The sequence below is a fragment of the Clupea harengus genome, chromosome 26 (genome assembly GCF_900700415.2).
Source record: "Clupea harengus chromosome 26, Ch_v2.0.2, whole genome shotgun sequence".
NCBI classification, from domain to species: Eukaryota; Metazoa; Chordata; class Actinopteri; order Clupeiformes; family Clupeidae; genus Clupea; species Clupea harengus.
This window is the reverse complement of record NC_045177.1, coordinates 7,254,670-7,279,551: the sequence shown is the minus strand read 5'-3', so window position 1 is coordinate 7,279,551 and position 24,882 is coordinate 7,254,670. Positions and strand designations below refer to the sequence as shown.

The 24,882-nt window shown below is 39.2% G+C and overlaps 1 protein-coding gene across 3 annotated transcripts in view; it reads right to left on the bottom strand.

Moving 5' to 3' along the window:
• Positions 1-1,988: 1,988 nt before the first annotated feature.
• The window catches only part of LOC105910275 (GTPase IMAP family member 4-like), a 42,336-nt gene continuing 19,442 nt past the window's right edge, over positions 1,989-24,882 (bottom strand). For all 3 annotated transcript variants that reach the window (XM_031563892.1, XM_031563893.1, XM_031563891.1), the window contains one exon: positions 1,989-2,469. In XM_031563892.1, the coding sequence (XP_031419752.1) occupies positions 2,072-2,469 (398 nt within the window). In that variant the 3' untranslated portion in view covers positions 1,989-2,071. The remainder of the gene's footprint in view (positions 2,470-24,882) is intronic.

The window sequence follows — 24,882 nt, the reverse complement described above, 5'->3', positions numbered from 1 at the left end:
GTTTCACTTTATTTAAATTTTTCTCCAAAAGATAGGCCTTGCATTGGCAATATGGTGTGGACTTGTGGAGTTTTCTTATGTGTTGTGCCATGCATGCCTCATCTCATGCCCCATGATCCGTCTGTTACCTGTGAGCAAACCTGCTGCATCAGTCAGCCAATGAGTGCAATGCTCCCACACGCCACACGATGGCTTTAGTTCATGCACAACGGACTTTGCTCAGTGCTCCTAAATCAAATTAGAGTCCTTTGCTCTAGAATAGCCTTGTACCAGAACCCCATTTATAAACAGTGGCCAGCAAAAGTATTTAACCCCCCTGAAAATCATCACCATCACATACTTTCCCAATCAGTATTTTTTGATGTTATATAGTAGTATATTTTCAAAGGCATAATAAGTGATTTGTCTGGTAACATTAAAAAGAAATAAATTAAAAACCAAAATATACTACTTGCAGAAGTGTTCAATCCCCTGTGCTTTTGAGTTCCAGTTTAAGGCAGATAACAAGTTATTTGACCTGACCATAATTAGGTACAGGTGAGGTATAAATTCACTCTGTCAAGGGTCTAAGGGTCATCAGCCAGGTTGTGAAACTAAAGAGACAAGGTATTTCAAAAGCTTAAGTGAGGAAAAGACTCAAAGTGTCCTGATTTTTTTCAAAGTGTCCTGAATTGAGCACCATTGGATCCATATGACTAAAGTGGAAGTTGCATCACACCACCCAGAGGCTGTGTAGAGAAGCCTGTCCCCCAAAACAAGCATCCAAGGAAGATATTAACTGGTGGTGTAGGTCACCACAGTCCACACATCACCAATCAAGTTCAGTGGCTATAATTGGGCTGCTGGTGTAGGAGTATAAAGCATAAAACTGGACTCGACCAAAATAGAGCTTTTTGGACAATCCTCAAAGTGTATGAGGTAACCAGGAGTTGAAGGGAAGATGATGTATGGAAATAAAATCTACACAATATCACAAGAAAGCCTGTTGCAGTCTGTTGTGAAACTAAGGCTTGGGAGAGAGATGACCTACAGGTAGGGCAACACAAGGCTAAAGCAACACTGGAGTGGCTCAAAGACAGTAAAGTGAACATTCTAGAATGGCTCAGTCAAAGCCCTGATCAGAATCCTACTCAGAATCTGTGGCACTACAGTCCAGGGCCGCCATCCCATCAACCTAGATGTTCTGTATAAATTCTGCTAAAAAGAATGGGGTAAAACACAGCTGAACAATGTGCAGAGCTGGAACTGACCAAGTATTAATATAAAGGGGTTAAATACGTTTAAAATGTATGTATCTTGTAAAACAGAAAATTACTTTCAGGGGAGTTGAATGCTTTAGCAAGCCACTGTATTTCCTCAACTGGTGATGATAGAGGTGTGTTGGAAAAGTATCATAAAAGCCTGGCAAAGACATGAGAGTCATTTCAAACATCAAAGAAATTAAAAGTGTAGTAAGCAGTCTTTATTTATAATGAATAATATACACCTGTAATTACAATTATGATCATGTAACACTTGAAGCATGATCAATATTACTGTGCATGTTACACTGCTTGTACAGTTCTTCTCATGCCCCTTCTTACAAAATTTGTAAAAATATCTCTCTTCCACGTAACAAAACAATAGAAGCTTGATAAGTTTGAGATCATTACTGCAGTATGTTTTGATTCATACTGTAACATGACAGTGTTCATTGACAGATGAAAAAAATAGAAAAATAACACACTTATTGAAGCTCCCTTTAAATGGCTGGTTTGCCACTGAATGACTCAGATCATATGGTGTTTGCAGTAGGGGCACTACTACATTGATTTAAAAAAAGAAATCATAAAAATAACAACCTTGAGCAGCCTTTGGGTCAATACAGTGTAATGTATTTTTTATAACAAATGTTGAGTCAGCTGGTGGATATTTGGATATGCTCTTCCACTTCACATGAAATTAATCTGTGTCTTATAACAGGCTGATTACAAAATCACACTTTCAGCACTTTTTGCATGACTTGCAGATATTAAAAGTCTTCTATTGTTGACTTTATATATGGAAATGTTAAATCCATTAGCAGTTAGACCTACTGCTTTTTAAGTTTTTCAGCTGATTTAGAAGAACAAGATGAATCACTCTGTACAGATGTTTGGTCTCCACCTTCAAATGCTACTCTCCCACTGCCCATCACAAACCTGGTTGCTTTGATGCATAATATGGCCAACAAGATACCCATTATACTTCCATATATCACACCAACCGCCGATCCTTGTACTCCATCAGTTGCCCCCACAACAGCCCCTACAAGAGCTCCGATGAAGGTCATCATTACGACTACAAATGGCTTTGAGTAATATCTCAGAAATGTCATGACCTCTTCCTGATAACCACGCCGCATTGTCTGTATCGCCTTATTTTCTGCAACCATCTCTTTAACAGAATCCTGTTGCTGGATTGCAGCTCTATCCTTGCTAGTCTCAGCCACTGTAAAAGAGAGAGATGGTTAAATCAATTACACAATTCGTCATTAATTAATCCAACAAATGTATGAATCCATGTGGATGATTGGAATCACACTGACGTTTTGCAAGCATTAAATTGGTTTAGAAATTCAAATTGTTCCAAATGAACAATTGGTCCAATGCAATTTCAGCCAAACTTCCTCACACTGGCTCCTCATGCCCAGACATAAAATGTAGACACATATCTGTTACTGTGAGATCAGGGCCCATGCTATGGACTTCAAGAAGATTTAAATCAGGATTGACACAAATCTATTACATCACTATTGACTATTTAGAGAAAAGACATTTCACTCACTGTTTGGAGGTAAGAATTCACTGCTACTCCTCCTCTTCATTGTTCCCCCTGTTTTATAGTCATTTATTTCCTGCTCCAGTTTCCGAAGTTGTTCTCTGAAATCCAGTTCCATCTTCTCACATTTTCCTCTGTACAGCTGCTCAAGCTCCTCCACTGTCTTCTCATGCATCTCAATTTGATTTGCAATCCTCTGCATTCTCTTCTCAGATTCCTCATAGTAGACTTGGGGTATCAAGAAATCTCCATGATTCTCTTCCACCATATCCTCTATCTTCTGCAGTAGCGCCATTACATCTGAGTCATTATGGAGGATGAAGTACCTCCCTTCACATTTGTCAATGAGCTTCTTGGCGCCCTGCACTTGCTGATCAATGGTAGACGTGTCCATCTCATCCTTACAGTTAAACAGCACTATTGTGTGTCTCCAGGCCCTGTGGGACAGCAGTGCTACATGATGGGAGGCTGATTTAATATCATTAGCTGAGGGAATTTGGTCATGCATTGATATGGGAAGTACCAGGAGCAGTGCATGAGGTCCCGGTAGGCAAAGGGTGGCACTTCGTATGATCTCTTGTTTGATCCTTTCAGGTGTGCGTAACACAGAGACCCTGTCCCAGCCTGGTGTGTCCACCACAGTGAGTTTCCTTCCAGCATGTTCTCCCTCTTTCCTCTTACAGAGTCCTATTTCTTCTGTCTTGAAAATCTCATGGCCCAGGATTCTGTTGGCCAAGGAGCTCTTCCCAGCTCCTATCTTTCCCAAAAGCACAACCCTCTGGTCATCTGTAAAAAAAATATGCATTTGGAAAATTAATGGAAATTAATTCATATATTATTTGTAAACTAAACACCTTCGTAAAATAAGTATAGCCTATATTACAATAATAACCTATTTGGTTCTGAAGGAATCTGAACTTAAGGTTCAGAGTTAATAATGATGTACAATATTCAATAATTCAATGCATCTTATATCTAGTTGTAATTGTTGCTTTTATTTGGACTTTTGTAAAATGTCTGGTGTGTATTCTGGACCTGGACCTGACCTGAGAGAGGTGTGAAAGAGTTCTCACCCTCCCCTCCTCTTGGTCAAGTCAAAGTGTCATTGATGGCCCTGGGCCTCATGAATACAGGGTGTCTGAGGCCCCATGCACATGAAGTCTAGTTTGCCTGAACCCGGATTCATTTTTCACACATATCCACTTTTCAAATCGCGTGCACATGAACCCAGCGAATCCGATTGAATCCGCTGTAGTACATCCCCCACGCCTGTTGGTGGCGCTTTAACGGTGCTACAGACAACTGAAGAAAACGGAAAAGAGACAGGAGCATGCTAATACAGTGACATATGACAGTAGTCGAGCTCCAACTAGCAACGTTTAGCCTAGCCGCATAGCCTACATTTAATCTGCACAGTAACACATTATGGTGGTTTATAAACTCAGTGGTCAGAGCAGACTGTAGGTTAAGCGAAAATAATTATATTTGTTATTGATAATAAAGAGTTTAGAACAGTGCAACAAAGCAATGTGCAACATGACATGTCTGAGTTGTTTAAATGTCTGTGCTTTATGGAGATGCTGAGCTTGAGCACGAGAGACCACAATGCAAGTGGTGTGGATCCTAGATGTTCCCTGGTTTACTCTTTATTTGCTTCCAATGTCATGGTTTTATTACTAACAACAAATGTAAGCTATTGTTGAGGGCTTTGTCCTTCACATACTGTACCTCTGAAGTAATGTTGACGCTAGCTAGTAGCTATCGCTATCGTTGTCTGACAGGACTAAAGCTAACGTAACATTCATCTTTATTACAGACCGTTTCGAAACTTCCATCTATAATACAAATCTTTTCACGTCAGATTTGCTCATATAGGCTATTGCTGACACTTTTAAAACCCAGTTTTGTAAAATTGTCTGATGCAAATAGATTAAACAGTGATAGATTAAAGTGTGGCTTGTTAATGCCATTCCTTTCCTAACAACATCGATTTGGATAGATAGATAGATACACTTGTATTAATCCCGTTAGGGAAATTCACGTGTAATAGCAGCAAGGTAATGGGAAGATTTTTAATTTTTTTTAAGCTGCTACGACAGGCTGCCTCACTTGCTGCGCCATGGCAAACCATTCAGTTATTAAATAATGCCGGTGGTGTCCGTTGTTCTGGCTGGTCTCAAAAATTACGTCCAACTGGCTAAGTAAGACCACGAAAAACTATCCACATGTAGGTAGAGCAGCACACTATCCCAATACAAACAACTAAGCACAGTAGAAAAGTGTAAGTCACGAAAAGGAGCCACGTCATACATTTAGTCTATGTTGTTGCTGTTATGAAGTGAAACAGTGGGGTTAATAAGGGTTCAGCCTGAGGTTGCATGAAATCACGTGATGCGATCACGTGTGGCAATCCGATTAGGTTTGCGGATGGCGTGCATACGAACACCAACCCGCGACCAGATTTCGAGTTTACTCACTTTGGACCCCCGATTCGAAGGAGTGCGGATACAGTATGCGGATACAGTGGGTTCGTCTGCACGATAGGGCTAGCCGGAGGCGGTTCTCTCCGGGTTCAGGCAAACTAGACTTCGTCTGCATGGGGCCTGAGATCTTAAATCTCACAGCTGGAGTTCTTAACCCTTGCATAGAAAACGGCTCAGAGCCTTCTCCAAGATAATAATCTGATACATAATCATAGAGGGATGGAATTTATGGGGTGACACCCCTTATACTCAGAGGGCATCTAACTGAAATGTTGCAATGTCTGATTAGAAAAAGATTTTTAGGTGAAGCTCTGTTGAGTGAACTTCTGTCTGTCTCCCTTGGTGCTCACCATTGTACAAGTTTAAACCTGTTTCCTGAACTAATCATAACTCAGACTGAGTCTCCAACAAATATATGGTATAAAAATGACTATCAATAATGGAGGTTTCATCGCAAGATACATTTCTTGGATTTACTGAGATTTCAGTTGCTGTAAGATTCCTCTATCTGATCTTGGGGAATATAGGCAGTAGACTCTAGACATGTTCTAACAGGCAAACCCCTAGAACTAGGCAACTCGGGCTTCTTTGAAAGCTCTATTTCGGGTGTTTTGTCAGAAAATTGGAGTAACTCTCCCTGTTCTGCAAAACACTCTATCCAGGTCGTATCAGACTCTATGCAGGCTCTATGAGTGAGCTCTATTCGGGCATTTGGTCCAAGGCGGACTGAGCTTTTGTTGGACATTGGCTCTACTCAGTGTTGTATAGTAACGAAGTAGAAATACTTCGTTACTGTACTTAAGTAATTTTTTGGGATATCTGTACTTTACTTTACTACTTATATTTCTGTTTACTTTTACTTTTACTTCGCTACATTTTGCAAAGAAAACTGATACTTTTACTCCGATACATTTCCCCTGAAACCTTCGTTACTCGTTACAAAATCAAATCATCTTTAGAAAAAAAAATAATCATGAGAGTGACGAGACCAACGTCGGGGACTGTGGTCGAACACAGACTGCAAGCAGGTTTGGCGAATCAGTGGTCCTAGCGCACGTTGAAGCGCTATTGACCGTTCGCAAAAGCCCCGTCCTCTTAGTTACTGTTGCTACTTCTTTTGAACTGCACTATACTGTCTGTCAGTGTCAGTGATTCTCCAGATCAAGGCAAAATGGACTGCAATATGCAGTGGAAGGATATATCCAAAACATTAAGATAAACCACGAAGGGGACACAACAATAATCGAAGCAAAAGCATACTCTCAATCAAAAAATGAGAAACCCCACGACCTCTTCATTAAATGCCACCAGCACAACCTTGTAGACTAGTCATGTTCTTTCACCGCTGGGTAAGATCTGTATATAATATTTCAAGCTAGCTAATAACCTACACATTCTTATTCTTTATTCTATCTCTGGCGAGGTATCTAGCTAGCTAGCAAGGATGGTGACAATCTAAAGTACAGTACAGTGACGTAGCAGTGTGGAGCAAAATAGCTGCTAGTAACGTTATTGTTCAAGGAATGTGTGTGCATGTTGCTGAAAGTATTTCACAGTCACTGTACCGATAACTTGCTTGTAAAACTGATGATCCTGATGTAATGCTATGGCTTTGTATCAGATCGCCAGGTTATTGCTCTCAGGTTGTGCCTTATGCATACCTTGGAATACTCAGGAGCCCATTAACAAATTGTTACAAAGATTAAAATTGAAATGGCTTTTTGGGACGTTATGTTTGAAGATGAACAAAACATTTTTCAGTTTCAAGTAATGACTGGGTAGTTACTTTCAGTGCTGCTTTAGTATTGCCTATTGTGTTAAAATTGTGTTCAAATAATCCCCAGTTTATAAGTATGCTCATTCTAGTCGGAATAAACTTCATAATTCTCAAAATTCTGACCCTTTGCTTTTTTATTAACAGCATTTACTTGTACTTTTACTTTCAATACTTAAGTACATTTAATATCAGAAAATTACTTTTGATACTTAAGTACAGTAAAGATCAGATACTTTAAGACTTTTACTCAAGTAGTATTCTAAAAGGTTACTTTTACTTTTACTTGTCATTTTCCAGTAAGGTATCTTTACTTTTACTCAAGTATGGCTTTTTGGTACTTTATACACCACTGGCTCTACTCGGGTTACTTGCCGCTCGGATATTTAATCCCAAGAAAATAGAAGTGCTTGTGGTCATAACGGGGGTTTGAAAGAGGATCTTCAGCTTTAGAATTTGAATTTAGAATTTGTTCTAAATTCATTTGTAAATTGTTTAAGTTAAATTGTGGAGACCAGTCTTTTGCAATGACCAGTCAGGATTTATGTAAATAGGGTTACTTTGAATGTCCAGATTGCTATGGCCATTATAAGAAATGATAAGAGGCATGAAAAAGCAAAGAAGAGAAAGCGATACTCCCACTTTCTCATTAGTTGATCGATTCAAGGCTTTTTGTGGAGTGGCACAATTTTAGAATTGCTTTACAATCTGATGTTTATGTCAATATCTACACAAAGAATGCTTACACATACCATTTAACTCACACTTGTGGACCAGTATAGAAGAGCTGTATTTTCCCCACAGCGGGTGACCCTGATGGCCCATTAGGCTGAAGTGATCAGACGCTAGCCAGTTAGCAGGAGTGGAGACCTTAGAAATGTTTGGGCCAACAATTGATTTATTATTCCGAGATAAGATCATTGGGCCTCATTTTCTCGAATGCAGTTAAGAAGAATTTAAGAAGGAATTTCTTCTGAACTCCACTTAAGGACAAATTTGGCATTCATTAAAGTTTTCTCATCTGGGATTCGTTCTGAACTTAGACAAGAATTTCAGAACGTTAAACAGCAGTCGTAAATCGACCAGATGCCCCAAGGGGCCACTCCGTGTTAGAAGGGTTAAGGGAGAATCGTTGATGATTGCGTTCACATCAACTCTACAGACATCCTCGGATTTAAATAATTATAATAATAATAAATATGAGAATATTTGTATCATTAACAATTACATTTCACATTTATAGTCATGATTCTACGAGGCATCCTGATGTCCTGAAATAATAAAAAAAGGACTACACGAACACTGCAAATGTAAGTCAATAAATAAATAAGCACTAAACTCTGGATATAGCCATAGTAGAATAGAATGGATACATCTACATTCTGCAACAGTACCTCCACCTCTGCACTGGTGAAGTTAGGTCTGCGTTTACTCGACCGGTGCTCTCTTCCCGCTTTGACATGATTGTCGCTTTCGAGTTGCTTTCGCGTGGATTCTGTCGATTCTGACTGCACACGTCACTACGGTTGCATGCCCTTATAAGGAGCTGGCGGGGTATGTATGTATGCAAAACCAGGTGCACGAGAACGCACGTTCAATTTAAGAATTCGGGGGAGCACAGCTGTGAACACCTTTGGCTGTATAAGAACCCATTTTCAGGCGTTTTCTATCGTTGGTCTTCCGAAGTCCGTAAGAAAACATTTCAGAAGACATTTCAGAAAATGTTCGAGAATGAGGCCCGTTGTATGTTGTGTTACAATTATGAGTAATTGTAAGCATATTTTTACTGAACAGAGTCTTCGTCTTGATTGTACTGTATGTGTTTAAGGTACATGGATATATTCTAGTTTGTGCTAGATTGGAATATAAGATACCTTTTTCGGAAACCGTACGTCAAATTGTCTGGGTAATGATCTTACAGCAGCAAATGACTGCTGTTAGATAAAAAAGGGGGAGGAGCTAAGCTTCAGAGTGAATTGCAAATTAGAACAACAGATAACGGCATTCTCTTGTAAAAAGTGAATCAGTTGCAGGATCTACAAAAGGCTGATCCTACCACTAATGCATATCTTAATAAGATGATAACTCCAGAATGTGCTCTCAAAACAGGCCCAGCTGAATTTAGCATTAAATAGTTTAGCATTCAAGGGCCACTGGAATCTGGATGAAAAAGGACTTAATGAGATAATTGTGTAACTAAAACATCTTGCTTCCTTTGTTTAGGCATGGATACCAAATCAAATCTGCCTTGTCTCCTGGACAAGCAAATGAGTGTGTGTGTGTCTGTGTGTGTGCACCGGCCGGCTGTATGAATGGACTTACAGGACTGTTTCACTGATTTAGTGACATATATTTGACCACTGACTTTGTTTTTAAGGAGAAATTGTTTGAAATGGAAAAGTGTTAAAAAAGTGTTCCATTTCTTTGTGATTTAAGTCTGACAATGCCTTGCTTTACCTTGCCTTATATACTTTTCAGTTGCCACTTATGGATGTCATCCAGTCAATTGTGATAGCTTCCAAGCTCTCATATTGGGGATTATTTGTGTCCTATTTACTGATATTGCTTACACTATTTTATGTTATGACAAATGTTTCCAATCTGCCTTTGTCTCTGTTTCACTGACTAAGTGAAAATACATTTGACCACTGACTATTTCTTTCAATCACTCCATTTCTGGCAAAGGACTTGATGTGTTGATTATGCTAACAGGAACATTTAGCTTCCTGTCTTATGGAGATGGCTGACACCATTTGGCTTATTTTGGTCACAGATAAAACCTGTTGCCCAGGATTAACTTCCTCTCGAAGATCTCTTTTCAGATTTCAGGAAGTTGGAGAACACCCAACAACTGGATGAATAGCTAGCTCATCGCCACGGTGTCAAAAGGGGGAGGAGCAGGACCATTAGAATTTCAAACTGCGCCATCAGCCATCGACACATCAACACAGCTTTGCCTGAGGCCTGGAAATGCACCAACAACTGGAACGGCTGCCCCACCCCCTCCCAAGGAGCTTTGACGAAACACCTCAAAAGAGAAAGGCATATCTTAGCATATCAGGAAAAGGCCCAGACAGTCTACCCTGGCCTTTAGTATAGACAAAGCACTACACACAATAAACTGAAACAAGCCAAGTGTCACCCCACATACACACACACACAGAAACACACACACCACACACACACGTGTGTCAACATTGTGAACATACACACAAACACACACTCAAGTGTGTCAACAGTCAACCCACATTCCTATTAAGTTCATGTTACACTTGGTATTATCAGTACCCAGAAAAGACATTTAAAAAAAAAGTTTGAACCCCTTTCTGGAAAACTGGATAAGACAATTTTTTTTTAAGACAACACTTTCATTTTGTTTTAGTTCGTTTTATAGTCATCATGTGTCATTAAGCTTGTTCCTTGTTCTCACTGTTTTAATTTAACTTCCCTGATGGTTACCATGTACATTTACCGATTACTTCTGTTTATACCTAGATGCTCTCATGACTGAGAACAGAATGGTTATTTTTACATAACATCGGAAGGGAATTTGGTCCCAAACGTCTCAGAGTTTTTCCACCAAATTGGCTAAACGCGTGGTTTACTCTGAGAAACATGGGTTTCGCCCTTCCTCGTGAGTGTCAGGGGATGTCAGAACACAGATGGAGGTGTAGCGAAGAAACAGGGTTTATTGTGGAATTCAGCCAGGGAACAGGGGAATAGGACATGAACAGGGTGTGTTAAAGTAGGGAAGACTAACCTAAAGACAGGACTAGAAAAGACAGAACTAAACTACACAGTCACACTCTGGAATTACACAGAAAAAAAACACAGGAGAACACGAAAATAAGAAACTACAACTAACTAAGAGATTAACTGAACTCAGGAATGTAAACAATATAACGTATAACTTAATGGGCAACAGTAAAGCGAAATTAAGATACACACAGTGTCTAACACGGGAACAGACAAACAGTGGGTGACGAGCAAAACTGATATCCCAGCGTCAAACGCTGGGGAATAAAAACGGGGAGTAATTTACAAACTAACAGGAGACTAAACAAACACAGAGACTATAACTGGGGACACAAACTAAAGAGCTAACACACAACAGAGTCTAACTCTGGCTATGAGTGCGAGGGCGCGGAACTGAAAATAAAAGTTACTATCAGTTCCAACCATAAACATTTGTTATATTTTATTTCTTTTAGATACACACCCTGTGAAGAAGAGCCTCCAATCCCCATGACCACGGGACTGAGGTGGAGTGTCCAAGGAACTCAAAACTTCACCTGAAACCTGAAAGGAATGAAGGACAAAACATAGTTTAGTAATATTTTGATTATTGTGAAAGAAGAAAATCTGATGTTAAACAATCCAGCCACCTCTACTTATTCATTGATCATCATCTTTCACTATTTTGAAACCAAATGTTACAGTCTATGAATGTATAATGTGCCTTTAACAACACAGATTATGCAACATTGCATCACACATATGATGTGACAGAAGGTAATAGATTAAACTGTAACTGTACTGATCCATGCCAGCTAGCGCAACACTCTCTTCGCTTTGAGTGGGCGTGTGGTGGCATGTGGAAATCGTGTAAACTAGCAAGATAGTTAGCAAGCTAGCCAGCTAGTAGACAAGCCAGTCACTTGTCTTTATATCAGAGTTGGCATTCTGTTAAAGTAAGCACATGATTACATATCTAACGTATCAGGAACAACAACACCTTAAGGCCCTCCAAGATTTTCTTTTTAGTAAATTAAACCACCGAACGACGCCATAGTCCTGCTGTCAGAGACAACAACAAACAATCTGATCAGATCGCCCGCCTCCAACAGAAATTAATAGAATGCAGAACCTCGCTTGGCTGGAATGTGTCAGTACTAGGGTTACACAAGGGCAACACTGACGTGATGGCACTGGCAAAGCTTTTAGGACTTTAGAAGCCTAAAATTCCTAGTAGTTTCTTTTCTTTCAATGTGCAGTCTGTGTTAACACAGAGAAAAAAGAATGGGAAAATCCTGCATAGGTTTACCTGTAAATAACTTCACCTTAAAAATGATGATGGTAGCAATGATAAATCTGAGAGTGATAATAATGATAAATATTATCAATAAGTACCAATTCCTCATTCATTTGCATGAAAGTGCACACCATAAAACAGATACACAACACATAACAGCACTGCTTGTTTGACATTTACCTTTGGCTGCTGACAAACATTGTTGGGCAAAGCTTCTCGATTTTGGTCAAAGCTATCAAGAGCAAGTGAAGATACGGAAGCAATACCTAGAAGAATTGGAATTAGGAATCATTACCATTAAAACTAGGAACAGGATTAAAAGCTTGCCATTTGCGACTTACCTTGAAGTTGCAGTTCGATACCTACATTGACTTCCTGTAAAACATGAGATGGCTGCTGAATAAGTGTGACCGGTTTAGTTACTTTTCTTAAATGGACACCCAGAAGTTAGGGTTAGGCACCTGATCAAGACGCCGATCACACTGGTCAAACTAGTTATACAGTGTCAGACATTTGGCTTTGAATCAGCAGGTAATGAGAGTTACTATAGAGAAGAGAGTTAGACATGTAAATGTAAATGGAGAAAACATGGACAAGACCCCCAACACAGATTTTCAGTTGTATTTATTTACTACAGACACATCTAGATTAACTGATCCAGGTATTCTTTAGTAAATCTGAACGGTCTCACTTAAAAAAATAAATTAAAAAAAATTCATTTGAAGGCATTTGAAGATGAAAATGATCAGGGGTTTGAGTTTCTTTCTGGTTGGCTACACTATATTGTATGTGAAAATAGTTCAGGAATTTAACTGAGAGACACTTAAAATTTTCAACCATGCATCAGTGTTCAGCACTGGTCTCTGAGTCAACAAAATGAAATCCAGTTATTGTACAGAATTCATGTACAGATGCTTGCATTACCATGCTGGCTTCATGGACTGGACACCCCTATACAGCAGTAATAAATCAAATGTTGCACAAAGACTCAAAATGTTTCTCTGTTAAAGTAAACATACTGTGTTGCTCATAATTAGCCTCCGATAAAGGTCAGATGAACTTAATGGTGCATAATGCCCAGGATTCTCTATTTTGAATCTGGTATATCTGGTGATTTATAATTTACAGGTCCTCCTGTATTCAGGCTAACAGAAATGGTGTAAGTGAATCAATATAGTCAGCACAAAGCACTTCCATTTAGAATGCTGGTTGGTCTTAAGGCCCAAGTAGGTGTAACATACATGACAAAAGCCCAGAATTGGACATTCTTGAGGGCTTGAACATCAAGACACATTACATACACATACACCAACACCACCTACTCAAGCTACACCTACGGAAATAACACATTTGGACTTCTTAACTAAATTTCCAATGTTTCTACTCAATCGTTTTGTTGTAATGTAGTAGGAAAGAAATATAGAAACACACAACAAATATACCAAACAATCTAGATATGTTTCCTTTCATTGTAAAAAAAAGGGAAAAATAAATGTCCAATGTAATTTCCTCAGGTAAAATTACTGACACTTCCTGGGTTGATTTAGCAAAATAGTGAACACTTCATGATATATGAATATCTAGCCTTGTACTCACTTGACTACTTTAAATGATGCTTAGTGAGGCATAGTACCCTGCTGGTAATGTAAAAAACAGAGTTCAGAGACATTCGAAATTGATATGTGTCTGATATTTTATTGATATTTTTCATGAGGTTCAACAGGATTATTCAAGCCTTTCACACATCATTATATTCAATTAATCAATTTTCATCTCAACTGAATAATTAATCCCTAAAGTATGACTGTTGGTTGGTTGGTCCTCTGGTTAACTAGGACTGGTTTTGTGACATTGCTTATAATCTAGATACACCCAGTCCTGGTGCCATGGGCAGGCATTAGGGGTCCTGTGCCATCTGAATTCCCCATCATATGAGAGAATGTAGGCTATTAAACATGAATGGCTGTATGGAAAACTTTGAAACACTCCAACAAAATCTGTTTGTCCCTGTGAGAAGCAAAACACTCAGTTTCATTTTCTTTGAATTTTTCTCTAAGAGAAGATTGGCAATATGGTGTGGACTTCTAGTGGAGTTATCTTATATGTTGTGCCATCCATGCCTCATCTCATGCCCCATGATCCGTCTGTTACCCTTGAGCAAACCTGCTGCATCAGTCAGACAATGAGCGCATTACTCCCACACGCCACAAGATGGCTTTAGTTCATGCACGACGGACTTTGCTCAGTGCTCCTGAATCAAATTAGAGTCCTTTGCTCTAGAATAGCCTTGTACCAGAACCCCATTTATAAACAGTGGCCAGCAAAAGTATTTAACCCCCCTGAAAATCATCACCATCACATACTTTCCCAATCAGTATTTTTTGATGTTATATAGTAGTATATTTTCAAAGGCATAATAAGTGATTTGTCTGGTAACATTAAAAATAAATAAATTGAAAACCAAAATATACTACTTGCAGAAGTGTTCAATCCCCTGTGCTTTTGAGTTCCAGTTTAAGGCAGATAACAAGTTATTTGACCTGACCATAATTAGGTACAGGTGAGGTATAAATTCACTCTGTCAAGGGTCTAAGGGTCATCAGCCAGGTTGTGAAACTAAAGAGACAAGGTGTTTCAAAAGCTTAAGTGAGGAAAAGACTCAAAGTGTCCTGATTTTTTTCAAAGTGTCCTGAATTGAGCACCATTGGATCCATATGACTAAAGTGGAAGTTGCATCACACCACCCAGATGCTGTGTAGAGAAGCCTGTCCCCCAAAACAAGCATCCAAGGAAGATATTAACTGGTGGTGTAGGTCACCACAGTCCACACATCACCAATCAAGTTCAGTGGCTATAATTGGGCTGCTGGTGTAGGAGTATAAAGCATAAAACTGGACTCGACCAAAATAGAGCTTTTTGGACAATCCTCAAAGTGTATGAGGTAACCAGGAGTTGAAGGGAAGATGATGTATGGAAATAAAATCTACACAATATCACAAGAAAGCCTGTTGCAGTCTGTTGTGAAACTAAGGCTTGGGAGAGAGATGACCTACAGGTAGGGCAACACAAGGCTAAAGCAACACTGGAGTGGCTCAAAGACAGTAAAGTGAACATTCTAGAATGGCTCAGTCAAAGCCCTGATCAGAATCCTACTGAGAATCTGTGGCACTACAGTCCAGGGCCGCCAATCCATCAACCTAGATGTTCTGTATACATTCTACTAAAAAGAATGGGGTAGAACACAGCAGAACAATGTGCAGAGCTGGAACTGACCAAGTATTAATATAAAGGGGTTAAATACATTTAAAATGTATGTATCTTGTAAAACAGAAAATTACTTTCAGGGGAGTTGAATACTTTAGCAAGCCACAGTATTTCCTCAACTGGTGATGATACAGGTGTGTTGGAAAAGTTTTATAAAAGCCTGGCAAAGACATGATAGTAATTTCAAACATCAAAGAAATTAAAAGTGTAGTAAGCAGTCTTTATTGATAAAGAATTATATACACCTGGAATTACAATGATGATCATGTAACACTTAAAGAATTTACAATTACATTTAGCAGATGCTTTTGTCCAAAGCGGCGTACAAGGGAGAGGATATTAGTACAAGGTTATTAATGTGCATGTTACACTGCTTGTACAGTTCTTACCCTGCCCCTTCTTATTTAACAAAGTTTGTAAAAATATCTCCCTTTCACTTAACAAAACATTATGAGCTTGATAAGTTTCAGATGATAACTGCAGTATGTTTTGATTCATACTGTAACATGAGAGTGTTCATTGACAGATAGAAAATAGAAAAATAAAACACTTATTGAGGCTCCCTTTAAAAGGCTGGTTTGCTACTGCCTCACATAACATGGTGTTTGCAGTAGGGGCACTATTACATTGATTTAGGATAAGAAAACATAAAAACAACCTTGACCAGCCAATACAGTGTAATTTGTTTTATAGACGATGTTGGAACGACGATATTGGGATATGCTCTTCCATTTGACATGAAATTAATCTGCGTCTTACAACAGGCTGAGTACAAAATGGAGGTGCAAGGGCTCAAACAAATGATAGAGAAGGATCAGAATGTAGAGCTTGCACTCCAAATTAGGTGAAAACACAGAAAAAAGGCTGACTAGTGGCGGTTTGTAGTGTACAGATTCATCACACTTTCAGCACTTTTTGCATGACTTGCAGACAGTAAAGGTCTTCCATTTATGGCTTTATATATGGAAATTGTCCATTAGCAGTTAGACCTACTGCTTTTTACGTTTTTCAGCTGTTTTAGAAGAACAAGATGAATCTTGGTCTCCACCTTCAACAACAAAGGCTACTCTTCCACTGCCTTACAAAAGCCTGGTTAATCTGATGTATAAAATGGACAACAAAACACCAATCGTACTTCCAAATATCACACCACCAGCCAATCCTTGTACCCCATCAGTTGCCCCCACAATTGCCCCTACAAGAGCTCCAAAGAAGGCCATCATTACGACCCAAAATGGCTCATTAAATAGCAGATGCTGGAGTGCAGCTCCACCCTTGCTAGTCCCAGGCACTGTAAAAAAGAGAAATGGTTAAATCAATTACACAAGTCATCATTAATTCATCCAACCAATGTATAAAATCCATGTGGATGATTGGAATCACACTGAAGTTTTGCAAGCATTAGATTGGTTTAGAAATTCAAATTGTTCCAAATGAACACTTGTTCCAATGCAATTTTAGCCAAACTTCCTCATACTGGTTCTTCATGCGCAGACATAAAATATATACACATGTCTGTTCCTGTCAGACCAGGGTCCATGCTATGGACTTCAAGAAGATTTAAATCAGGATTGACACAAATATATCCATTATATCACTATTCACTATTTACAGAAAAGACATTTCACTCACTGGATGGAGGTAAGAATCCACTGCTACTCCTCCTCTTCATTGTTCCCCCTGCGTTATCGTCATTTATTTCCTGCTTCAGTTCCCCAAGTTTCTCTCTCAAATCCAGTTCCATCTTCTCATATTTTGTTTTGTACAGCTGCTTGAGCTCCTCCTCTCTCTTCTCATACGTCTCAATTAGCTCTGCAGTCCCACTTGGCTTTCCATTCTCAACTTCCTCATTTTCTGCACCCATCTCTTTACCAGAATCCTGATCCTGGACTGCAACTCCAGCCTGGCTAGTCTCAGCCACTGTAAGAGAGAGAAACAGTTAAATCAATTACACAAGTCATCATTAATTCATCCAACAAATGTATAAATCCATGTGGATGATCAGAACCACACTAAAGTTTTGCAAGCATTAGATTGGTTTAGAAATGTCAAATTGTTCTAAATGAATAATTGTTCCAATGCAATTTCAGCCAAACTTCCTCACACTGTTTTTTCATGCCCAGACATAACATGAATACACATGTCTGTTCCTGTGAGACCAGGGCCCATGCTATGGTCATCTATCAGAACAATTTTAATTTGGAAAATGTATGGAAATTAATTCATATATGTACGGATTCTTGGACTGGAATACTCCTTTTGACCATGCAGGGCCCTCAGTGTCCCCGTTAGCCTGTCACATGTTTGATTCTCATCTTTATTGTGTCATTGTGTTCACCTGAACCTGGTTTGCTTGCCTTTATTAGCCGCCTGACCTTTTGTGTTTTGCTCAGTCTTGCTTTGACACCCTGTGATTGCGTTGTGTGAGCCTTTTGCCAGAGAATTTTGTACGCTACTTTTGAGTCTTTTTTCCCGAGAACCTTTTGTTAACCTGTTATTGGATACTTTTTGTTGCAACTGCCTAGACTGAATTATACTGTCTAGAGGTACTCTGATTTCTTGCCCTAGTGTTTTTGCATCTTTTGGCTTGATTCAAGTAAAGACTAGTGTTGGAACTTATCTAACCAAACTTTTTCTCATCAAATTGCAATCGAGTGTGTGACACCAGGGCCCATGCTATGGTCTTCAAGAAGATTTAAATCAGGATCGACACAACAAAATCCATTATTTCACTATTTAGAGAAAAGACTTTTCACTCACTGGTTGTAGATAATTCACTGCTGTCACTCTTCTTTCTTGTTACCTCTGTTTTATAGTAATTTATTTCCTGCACCAGTTTCCCAAGTTTCTCTCTCAAATCCAGTTCCATCTTCTCAGATTTTCTTTCTTCTTCTTCTTCCTCTCTCTTCTCATTCATCTCAGTTTGCTCTGCAGTCCCACTTGGCATTCCCTTATCAGGTTCCTTATTTTCTGCACCCAATTACACAAGTCATCATTAATTCATCCAACAAATGTATTAATCCATGTGGATGATTGGAATCACACTGAAGTTTTGCAAGCATTAGATTGGTTTAGAAATTCAAATTGTTCCAAATGAACACTTGTTCCAATGCAATTTTAGCCAAACTTCCTCATACTGGTTCTTCATGCGCAGACATAAAATATATACACATGTCTGTTCCTGTCAGACCAGGGTCCATGCTATGGACTTCAAGAAGATTTAAATCAGGATTGACACAAATATATCCATTATATCACTATTCACTATTTACAGAAAAGACATTTCACTCACTGGATGGAGGTAAGAATCCACTGCTACTCCTCCTCTTCATTGTTCCCCCTGTTTTAAAGTTATTTATTTCCTTCTCCAGTTGCCCAAGTTTCTCTCTCAAATCCAGTTCCATCTTCTCACATTTTCTTCTGTACAGCTGCTTGAGCTCCTCCTCTCTCTTCTCATACATCTCAGTTTGCTCTGCAGTCCCACTTGGCATTCCCTTATCAGGTTCCTTATGTTCTGAACCCATCTCTTTAACAGAATCCGGTTGCTGGACTGCAGCTCCACCCTGGATAGTCTCAGCCACTGTAAGAGAGAGAAATGGTTAAAACAATTACACAATTCATCATTAATTCACCCAACAAATGTTTAAATCCAGGTGGATGATTGGAAGCACACTTAAGTTTTGCAAGCATTAGATGGGTTTAGAAATTCAAATTGTTCCAATGCTCACAGCTTAAATCTCACAGCTGGATTTCCTAACCCATTTCCTCTGCATAGGAAACAGCTCAGAGCCTTCTCCAAGATAATAATCTGATACATAATCATAGAGGGATGGAATTTATGGGGGGACACCCCTTATACTCAGAGGGCATCTAACTGAAATGTTACAATGGCTGAAAAGATTCTTCGATGAAGCTCTGTTCAGTGAACTTCTGTCTGTCTCCCTTGGTGTGCACCATTGTAGAAGATTAAACCTGTTTCCTGAACTAATCATAACTCAGACTGAGCAATTATATAGTATAAAAATGACTATCAATAATGAAGGTTCCATCGCGAGATACATTTCTTGGATGCAAGATTCGTCATCACCCCGGTTGGCAGAGTATTTTGGTAAGTACTTTTTTAATTATAGTGCTTATCTGATCTTGGGAAATATAGCCAGTAGATTCTAGACATATTCTAACAGGCAAACCCCTGTGTAGAAATAGACAACTCTGGCTTCTTTGATAGATAGAATAGATAGAAAAGCCTTTATTGTCATTGTATTTATACTAATATAATTCTAGTGGACTTTTGGGTGGTATGCTAAAGATGTGCAATACTTGAATTTATTCTGATTCATGTTCATCTGATCATGACTTGTAGGGCCTTCTAGACTTCCAAATGAACAATTGTTCCAATGCAATTTCTGCCAAATTTCCTCATACTGGTTCTTCATGCCCAGACATAACATGTAGACACATGTCTGTTCCTGTGAGACCAGGGCCCATGCTATGGACTTCAAGAAGATTTAAATCAGGATCGAGACATCAAAATCCATTATCACTATTCGCTTTTTAGAGAAAAGACATTTCACTCACTGGATCGAGGTAAGAATTCTTTGCTGTCATTCCTCTTCGTTGTTCCCCCTGTGTTATCGTCATTTGATTCCTGCTCCTGTTTTCCAAGTTGTTCACTGTAATCCAGTCCAGTCCCACTCTGCATTCTCTTCTCAGATTCCTCATAGGAGACTTGGGGTATCAAGAAATCTCCACGATTCTGTTCCACCATATCCTCTATCTTCTGCAGTAGCGCCGTTACATCTGAGTCATTATGGAGGATGAAGTACCTCCCTTCACATTTGTTAATGAGCTTCTTGGCACGCTGCACATGCTGATCAATGACAAACGTGTCCATCTCATCCTTACAGACAAACAGCACTATTGTGTGTCTCCAGGCCCTGTGGGACAGCAGAGCTACATGATGGGAGGCTGATTTAACCTCATTTGCTGAGGGAGGTTGGTCATCCATTGATATGGGAAGTACCAGGAGCAGTGCATGAGGTCCCGGTAGGCAAAGGGTGACACTTCGTATGATCTCTTGTTTTATCCTTTCAGGTGTGCGTTGCACAGACGTCTTGTCCCAGCCTGGTGTGTCCACCACAGTGAGTTTCCTTCCAGCATGTTCTCCCTGTTTCCTCCTACAGAGTCCTATTTCTTCTGCCTTGAAAATCTCACGGCCTAGGATTCTGTTGGCCAAGGAGCTCTTCCCAGCTCCTATCTTTCCCAAAAGCACAACCCTCTGGTCATCTGTAAAAAAAAAAAAAAAAAAAAAAAAAAAAATTAATGGAAATGAATTAATATATTATTTGTAAACTAAACACCTTCATAAAAGAAGTATAGCCTATATTACAATAATGACATATTTGGTTCTGAAGGAATCAGAATTTAAGGTTCAGAGTTAATAATGATGTACAATATTCAATAATTCAATGCATCTTATATCTAGTTGTAATTGTTCCTTTTTTTGGATTTAGGGAAAAATTAAAAACTGCTGGTGTGTATTCTGGACCTGGACCTGACCTGAGAGAGGTATGAAAGAGTTCTCACCCTCCCCTCCTCTTGGTCAAGTCAAAGTGTCCTTGATGGCCCTGGGCCTCATAAATACAGGGCCTCTCTCACAGCTGGAGTTCTTAGGCCATTTCCTGTGCGTAGCAAACGGCTCAGAGCCTTCTCCAAGATAATAATCTGATACATATTCATGAAGGGATGAAATGTATGGGGTGACACCCCTTATACTCAGAGGACATATAACTGATTAGAAAAAGATTCTTAGGTGAAGCTCTGTTGAGTGAACTTCTGTCTGTCTCCCTTGGTGCGCACCATTGCACAAGTTTAAACCTGTTTCCTGGTATAAGATATGGTATAAAATTGTATAATTGAGGTTCCACCGCAGGATACATTTCTTGGATTCACTGAGATTTCAGTTGCTGATTTCAGAGCATTTTGGTAAGTACTATTTTAATTATAGTGCTTATCTGAAATATAGGCAGTAGGCTTTAGACATATTCTAACAGGCAAACCCCTGTGTAGAAATAGACAACTCAGGCTTCTTTGAAAGCTCTATTTCAGGTGTTTTGTCAAAAAATTGGATTTACTCTCCCTGTTCTGCAAAACACTCGGGTCTTATTAGACTCTATGCGGGCTCTATGAGTGAGCATTTGGTCCAAGGCGGACTGAGCTGTTGTTGGACATTTGCTCTACTCGGGTTATTTGCTGCTCGGATATTTAATCCCATGACAATAATAGTGCTTGTGGTCATAACCGGTGTTTGAAAGAGGATCTTCAGCTTTAGAATTTTAATTAAGAAATAGTTTTAAGTTCATTTGTAAATTGTTTAAGTTAAATTGTGGAGACCAGTCCTTTGCAATGACCAGTCAAGATGAATGTAAATAGGGTTGCTTTGAATGTCCAGATTGCTATGGCCATTATAAGAAATGATATGAGGCATGAAAAAGTTAAATCTGACAAGAAGAGAAAGCGATATTCCCTCTTTCTCATTAGTAGAGGGATACAGTATTCGCAAAGGCTTTTTGTGGAGTGGCACAATTTTCGAATTGCTTTACAATCTGATGTTTATGTCAATATCTATACACACAGTGCTTACGCATACCATTTAACTCACACTTGAGGACCAGTTTATAAGAGCTGTATTTTCCCACAGCGGGTGACCCTGATGGATCATTAGGCTGAAGTGATCAGACGCTGGCCAGTTAGCAGGAGTGGACACTTTAAAAACGTTTGGGCCTACAAATTATTTATTATTCCGAGATAAGATCATTGTATGTTGTGTTACAATTACGAGTAATTTTGGGCATATTTTTACGGAACAGAGTCGTCATTGTATGTGTTTAAGGTACATGGATATATTCTAGTTTGTGCTAGATTGGAAAATAAGATACCTTTTTTCGGAAACCATACGCAAATGACTGCTGTTAGATCAAAAAGGGGGAGGAACAACAGCTACGGCATTCTCTTGTAAAAAGTGAATCAGTTGCAGGATTTACAAAAGGCTTATCCTACTACTAATGCATATCTTAATAAGATGATAACTCCAGAATGTGCTTTCTCAAAACAGGCAATGCTGATTTTTTTCTTGAAAGAAATCTGAATTACATGGGCGCTGAATTTATTATGAAGAACAAACAAAAAAAACAAAAAAAACAAGGAGAATGCTCAAAAAAGGTTTGGCATTCAAGGGCCACTGGAATCTGGATGAAAAGTGACTTAATGAGATCATTCTGTAACTAAAACAGCTTGCTTCCTTTGTTTAGGCATGGATACCAAATCAAATCTGCCTTGTCTCCTGGACATGCGAATGAGTGCGTGTGTGTCTGTGTGTCTGCACCGGCCGGCTGTATGAATGGACTTACAGGACTGTTTCACTGATTTAGTGACATATATTTGACCACTGACTTTGTTTTTAAGGAGAAATTGTTTGAAATGGAAAAGTGTTAAAAAAGCGTTCCCTTTCTGTGTGATTTAAGTCTGACAATGCCTTGCTTTACCCTGCCTTATATACTTTTCAGTTTCCGCTTATGGATGTCATCCAGTCAATTGTCATAGCTTCTAAGCTCTCATATGGGGGATTATTTGTGTCTTATATTGCTTCCTGTTTTATGGAGATGGCTGACACCATTTGGCTTATTTTGGTCACAGATAAAACCTGTTGCCCAGGATTAACTTCCTCTCGAAGATCTCTTTTCAGATTTCAGGAAGTTGGAGAACACCCAATAACTGGATGAATAGGCCTCTAGCTCATCGTCACAGTGTCAAAAGGGGGAGGACCAGGACCATTAGAATTTCAAACTGCGCCATCAGCCATCGACACATCAACACAGCTTTGCCTGAGGCCTGGAAATGCAGCAACAACTGGAACGGCTGCCCCACCCCCTCCCAAGGAGCTTTGACGAAACACCTCAAAAGAGAAAGGCATATCTTAGCATATCAGGAAATTGCCGAGGGCAGAATAACCCCATGTGAAGCAAGGATCCTTAAGGCCCAGACAGTCTAACCTGGCCTTTAGTATAGACAAAGCACTACACACAATAAACTGAAACAAGCCAAGTGTCACCCCACATACACACAAACACACACACCACACACACACGTGTGTCAACATTGTGAACACACACACAAACACACACTCAAGTGTGTCAACAGTCAACCCACATTCCTATTAAGTTCATGTTACACTTGGTATCATCAGTACCCAGAAAAGAATTTTTTTCAAAATGTTGAACCCGTTTCTGGAAAACTGGATAAGACAATTGTTTAATCCGAACACTTTCATTTTGTTTTAGTTCGTCTTATAGTCATCATGTGTCATTAAGTTTGTTCCTTGTTCTCACTGTTTTAATTTCACTTTCCTGATGATTACCATGTACATTTACCTATTGCTTCTGTTTATACCTAGATGCTCTCATGACTGAGAACAGGATGGTTATTTTTACATAACATCGGAAGGGAATTTGGTCCCAAACGCGTGGTTTACTCTGAGAAACATGGGTTTCGCCCTTCCTCGTGAGTGTCAGGGGATGTCAGAACACAGATGGAGGTATAGCGAAGAAACAGGGTTTATTGTGGAATTCAGCCAGGGAACAGGGGAATAGGACACGAACAGGGTGTGTTAAAACACTAGGGAAAAACTTAGAAGTAGGGAAGACTAACCTAAAGACAGGACTGGAAAAGTCAGAATTAAACTACTCAGAGTCACAAAATACAGGAGAACACGAAAATAAGAAACTACAACTAACTAAGAGATTAACTGAACTCAGGAATGTAAACAATATAACGTATAACTTAATAGGCAACAGTAAAACATAACAGTGTCTAACACGGGAACAGACAAACAGTGGGTGACGAGCAAAACTGAGATCCCAGCGTCAAACGCTGGGGAACAAAAACGGGGAGTAATTAACAAACTAACAGGGGACACTAAACAAACCCACAGACTATAACTGGGGACACAAACTAAAGAGCTAACACACAACAGAGTCTAACTCTGGCTATGAGTGCGAGGGCGCGGAACTGAAAATAAAAATGGCTATCAGTTCCAACCATACATATTTGTTATATTTTATTTCTTTTAGATACACACCCTGTGAAGAAGAGCCTCTAGTCGCCATGACCACGGGACTGAGGTGGAGTGTCCAAGGAACTCAAAAATCCACCTGAAACCTGAAAGCAATGAAGGACAAAACATAATTAAGTAATATTTTGATTATTGTGAAAGAAGAAAATCTGATGTTAAACAATCCAGCCACCTCTACTTATTCATTGATCATCATCTTTCACTATTTTGAAACCAAATGTTACAGTCTATGAATGTATGATGTGCCTTTATTTAACCTTTTTTATTATATCAACTGTGGCAATCCTTTTGGAGGAATTTGTAGAAAATGATTATGAAATGTAACAACATTGCATCACACACATGATGTGACAGAAGGAAATAGATTAAAGTGTAACTGTACTGATAAACGCCAGCTAGT